The following is a 5,868-nucleotide window of genomic DNA, read 5'->3' as shown; positions in this document are numbered from 1 at the left end:
AAAATAGGTGGTTTTATTAGGTTGGACTCAGCTCTTTAACCAAATAGAAGCAAAACTAAACAGTCAAGGCATCTGGTACATGTACTACAGTATCTAGGGCCTTAAATAGAATGTATCTGAAAGTTTGGAAAACAGTAATGTAAGCATAAATGTACATTTTATTAAAAAATAGCAAAAGTATGAAGAACATCAACTTCTAAGGACAGAGGTTTATTAGACGCTGTAGTCATATACAATACACATACATATGTAGTCATATACAATACACAGTCTTGATGTTCAGTGGGTAGCACAGTGCCTCGACTGCGTGGAGCTCATGATGAAAACACAAGGCGGAACTGTGAGCGCTACACACACAAATACGTCCTTCTTCTGCCCTTCCATGGCCACAGTACTGATGTTTGGAAAGGTTAAGCCTCGGGGGAAACCGGTAAAATTTCCTGAGTATTCCATTAAACAATTCCTAAAATGATGTTACCTTAATGAAAAACACAAAAAATAGTCTGATGGTAATATCCATTTTAATATTTAGTACCTACAACAACTGAGATTCACAATCTTAAAAATGGATTACATCACAAGAAAGTCTTTGGAGTTAGCATAAGGCTTCCCAGAACAAGGTAAATTTCAAGGCAATTTACCAAAGTCTAAATTTTCTTGAACCACCAAGCAGGTGGTATGTGAAGATAAAAAGAAATGTCAAGGTTAGCTGACTTTATTCCAAATAATAGGATCTAAAAAGTATTGGAGGAAAATAAGAACAAGGGAATGAGTAGATATTGGATGGTAACAGATAGCTATTAAATGATATCAAGACTGACTAGGATTAGCATAAGACATATCTTCATTTATTAGTCAACACTTTCTGTATATAATTACTTTAAGGTATTACTTCGTGGTGTGTGTGTGTGTGTGTGTGTGTGTGTGTGTGTGTGTTACTGGAGTTTGAACTCAGGGACATTTGATATTTGCCCTCTGAGTTAAACCCCCAGCTTTTTAAGAATTTTAAACAGGGTAACACTAAGTTGCTGAGGGCATTGCTAAATTGTTGAGGCTGGCCTCAAATCTGTCATCCTCCTGTGTCAGCTTCCCAAGTACTGAGATTAAAGGCAGGCACCACCATACCCAGCTTTAAGATAGCACTTCCATAAACTACATTGTTTCATTCATTCTTCAAGTTGTTTTTTGAAGGAAATTTTAATTTTAAATATCTAAGATTATAGTTAAGAACTGTTTGACATTTATCCCTTAAGTAAATACTCAGTTTTTGAATACATGGTTTCTTGATAAAATACCACTAAAATGGAACTAATGTTTTAAAAAATACTATCTACCTGGAGCTCAGAGTAAGAATCATAACTTAACCAATTTGTATTGGGAACTAAACCAATTTGGCCAATTCATATTATCCAGCTCACACAGAAGCTAGATCATTATCCTTTTAAATAATTTTACTAATCCTAGATAAAAGCAATTCCTCAGAAAACTACATCCTAAGATTTGTACTCCCACTAATTTATAAATAAATATTGAGCATTGGGCTTGAATTAGGAGCTTCTTATCTACATTTTGGTACACTATGCCTTCCTTACTGGACATTTTGTTCTATGGATATGGCAATCAATAACTTAAAAGTAAAGCAAAGTTTTAATTTAGATGCAAATTATGCTATCTTGTATTCATATCAGTAGAAGAGATCATGCTTTCAAGGAATGGAGAAACAAAATCATATGTGATAATCTAGAGTACTGCAGTTAGAGGTAACCCATACACACACCCATCTCCATTACAGAATTTAGGCAGCCAGTTCTAATACACTAAAAACCATTTGATTAAAAAAGCTTATGACCAATGCTTTAAGAAGGAAACACTGGTGAAAATAGTTTTAAAATATACTTCCTTGGAAAATGATACATTTTTAGACATTTAAAACCTTGTTTCAGAAGTTCCTCGTTTTAGGTTATTACTCAAAAACTCATCATGTTCAAAACTCAAGTTATTGTGAGATCTTGAAATCATAAGAAGCTTCTCCTTGTTGGTGAAGTCTTTCTTGATCCCAGCCTGGGGGACAAGCAACCTGTCCATTGGGTCCTCTTTGTTCTCCAGTTTCACATAACCTTTGCTGTTGCTTCGATCCAACCGAGGCCAACTGGGATGTTTCCTTTGTTCTGCCTGGACAGTTAGAGTGGAGGGACCTCGGTCTAAGTCTAATGATTTGGAGTGTGAAGAGAGCAAATGTAAAGATGTATTGGAGCCAAACTGTCTTCTTGCAGCCCCAGGAGACAAGAGCTGCCCGGCCCCAGGTCCAAGGGCCACAGAGGACTTGTACTGACTTGACAGTGATTCCCCAATGGAATTATTCCTTGGGAGTGCGGTGCTGGCCGGCTGGAAGAATTCACCTGTGTTGGGCAAAGGGACCATAAGAGAATCCATTGACAAATTCCTTGACCTACTTTTGAGGTGATCAGCATCCTCAGTGATGTTATCTATACTCGGCTCATCGATGACACAGTTATTCAGTTTAATCACTGGCAACGTAAAAGCGCTGATGGATGATTGTACAATGGACTTGGTTTCACACTTCTGAGAGCCACTGGTCTTTTCATCGGGCATCTTGGAAGGAGGTGGATAGAGGCCGAAGACAGAGACAGAGCTGTCAGAGAGCAGAGGGGGCATGAGATGCCCCAGACTCTTATTTTCATTTAGCATCAGTTCATCCTCCTCCACGGAGCTGTCCATTCGAAAACTGCCCCGCAAACCTGAGAACGAGGCCACTGTGTTTGCTGCCAACCTGGAGGGGCAGGAGCTCCTGTTCTGCTTCACCTCAGGTTCTCCCAGCAGGCCCGAGTAGATGCCATTCATATGCTTCTGCTCCTTGACTCTCAGTGTGTGGATGTCGATGACCGTGGAGTAGATGTCTCTCATGTGAATGATTTTGGTTTCTTTGTCCCGGTTCTCATGAAGGATGGCATTGGCGCAAATGAAGATGAAGATACCAATCCCCATGGTGAAAGGTCCGAGCATCTTCATCTTATCTGAATGTAGGTGCTGCTCGAAGAAGCGAACCACCACGCCACCTTGGTTCCGAATGACCTGGGTTTCATTTGTTGACAGCGTTGTTTCAGCGTCGATGAAGTGTTCTTTCTGGGGCCAATATCCAAGGACGGCCATTGCAATTCCTATAATAGAGATCAGCACTCCTAAAATGAGGAAAAACCCCGATGGGGAGTAAAGCCGGATTTTGCCACGAACCACCACAACATCAGCCCGGGGCCGCCGCCTGACTGGCTTCTTCTCCTGGGCAGCGGGTGATGGGCTAAGGTTGATATGATGCTGAGATCTGGCAGAGTCTTGCCTTTTCAAGGCAGCCAGGCCAGTTATCACTCCACCCGTGGCGATCATAGCTCAGCCTTTTATCCTGCAAAGAAAAGAGACAGACAATGATTTGAGTATGCTCTGACTTAGTGCCTGCCAGCTGCTCTACGAGCACTCCTGGGAACATCATCATTGAGCTCACAACAACCACGTCTAACTTCCCTCGGTTTCCATCTGCCTACCTTCCTATGTCCATGCATGTTACTGCTCTCTCCTTTCCTCAAACTCTTTCTTTCTTTTCCAGTCTTTTATGACATTGAGTCCTCCTGCTGGCTCTACCCTGACCTTGCTGGACTATTTCTATCCTGGCTCTTCTTTTCTCAGCTAAAAGTAGAACACTTTCCCCAGAGTCCTGTCCTTGGTCACCTGCTCTTCTCTGCTGTCTCCTGGTGTTCATATCCATTCCTACATATGCCACCATCTCCTTTATAATGATGAGTCCCAAGTCTACATTTCAGGTCATATTCTGAGTTCCAGTTTCACATTTTCAACTGCCCACAGGGGAACCTGTCCACATCCACACACCACTGCAAAGTCCCAAGTCAGCTCACCTTCCGCCACACACCAGCTATCCCTCCTAACCTACTGGATCATTATCATAACCTCCCAACTGGTCTTCCAACCTCCAGTTTCTCTTTCTTCATGACCAAACTTTACGTGTAGATGAAAGCTTAACTGTATCTATTGACATACTTATAACATTGTTCAGAGTGGAATAATAGAGAAGATGTTCTCTACTACCTACCAAAGTTTAATCTGGGATTTCAGACCGGTAAGTTAATCTCTAACTATTTTACAAATGGAATCCAACCAATATCCCTGTTTCTCACTCATACTCCATATCATACTGTTTCTGAGACTTTGTTAAGCATATTTCAGCTCCCCTATCCAGCCTGTCTTCACATATTGAATCTGGCTCATCATCAAAGTTCATATTTCACTTCTTTATGAAGCCTTCTCTGACCGACTCCTGCCCTGGATCCCAAGGGAGCTCTTTTCCTCAGAGCATTTGAGGATGTGTTCTATGACAGTTACCATATTATGTTGTCCTAATCCTTCCACTTCTTAAGGCTGAGCATCAAATTTAATTCATATTTTTATTATCAGAAACATTCACTATAGTGCCTTGCATGTAGCCAGTGTTCAAGAAATATTTGCTGAAATGCTGAATAAAGGAGTGATTTTTCTCCTGGGATTTACTAGATAACCATCATCTACATGAACAAACAAAATGAAGACCCCAACAAAAAACAACATTCGTGAGCTGGTAAAATATCTGTTGTATTTTATAATAAATACTTCTCAAGCTGCCAAATTTGTCTGGTAGGAAAACAAAGGATGTTCACAAGGTTTTTGGCAAATTTCTGAGAGCCCATCAAATCTCATCTTCCAGAATCAACCTCCTTTTGAGGTCCTATTTATTATTTCTGAGTTGTTTTTAAACATCAATGTTGTGGGTAATATGTACACTTTTAGCAAGCTGTTGAGTAAACTGGCCTTTAGTAGAATTATAACTATGATTAAAAATAGTTTAATGTTGGAAAAACAAACTAAATTGCAACCCATAGCTGTAGTCTATGAAATTTATGAAAGTATATCTATTATGGCTTACAACTTCTCCCAAATCTCTGCTAAAATAAAGCTTAGTATCAATCTTTGTATTCTTTAACCAAAAACATCTCTAAATATTTGAAGAAAATGCTTAGAGATAGCAACCATGTCATCCAGTTAATTCCACATGGCGGGCTAAGAATTTGGTCTGAAATCCTTCCGAGTTTCAGAAGGAAATAGAAACAAGGTCAAAAGCCTTTCATTTGATTTAACAGCAAACACAATGATCTGCATCCCATGAAAGCTCTAGTCCTCTGCCACTTGCTAAAACATTTCCTTCTAGCACTGCCATTTTTGTAGCAAGAGAAAGGAAAGGGATCTGGAGGAGAAGAAAGTCTAGAGGATATAGGCATTCTGGAAGACTGAAAGAAGAAATACTGGGCTTCTGAGTGAACAAATACAGAAGGCAGACTGGAGTAGACAGTAAGCAGCCAGGCTTCCGAGTATGAAAAAATACTCGGAAGAAAGTAAAGTACATGGAGAAAACACCTTCTGAAGTAGTTCAGAAATTTTAAAAAGATGGTGGACCACATGGTTTCTTCAGCCACGCTACCCTGCTCTAGTTCAGCCTTTGGTGCTAAGACTCCCAGGAGTTAGTATACTGAGGCCTGGTGCTCACGTCCTTCTTCGGTTTGATCTGAGTCACTTCTACTCTGCTTGAGTCTCTGTTACATCAGGAGCTCAACATAGATGGAAAGGTGAGTAAATTCAGTCACTGCCCCTAAGAATTCACAACCTAATGGAAAAGGTAATTTAATCTACATGAAGGAGAATGAAGTAATTCCCAGAATGAAAGTTTAAATGAGGAAGGACCTTTGCAACAGACTTCATGTAGGAGATAGCATTTCCACATTTATCACACTAAAATATCAAGTTAACAAC

At 40.1% G+C, this 5,868-nt stretch overlaps 1 protein-coding gene across 1 annotated transcript; it reads right to left on the bottom strand.

The window, feature by feature from the left end:
- Nucleotides 1-1,926: 1,926 nt before the first annotated feature.
- On the bottom strand, nucleotides 1,927-3,402 carry TMEM200A (transmembrane protein 200A; the record flags this gene model as incomplete). Its single annotated transcript, XM_080700742.1, has 1 exon — nucleotides 1,927-3,402. One exon carries the CDS (start codon nucleotides 3,400-3,402, stop codon nucleotides 1,927-1,929), a length of 1,476 nt encoding a protein of 491 aa, XP_080556868.1.
- Between the last annotated feature and the right edge of the window lie 2,466 nt (nucleotides 3,403-5,868).

Source organism: Muscardinus avellanarius (assembly GCF_963383645.1).
Source record: "Muscardinus avellanarius genome assembly, chromosome: 8".
NCBI lineage: Eukaryota > Metazoa > Chordata > Mammalia > Rodentia > Gliridae > Muscardinus > Muscardinus avellanarius.
The sequence above is the reverse complement of the archived record's forward strand: the minus strand, read 5'-3'. Positions and strand labels throughout refer to the sequence as shown.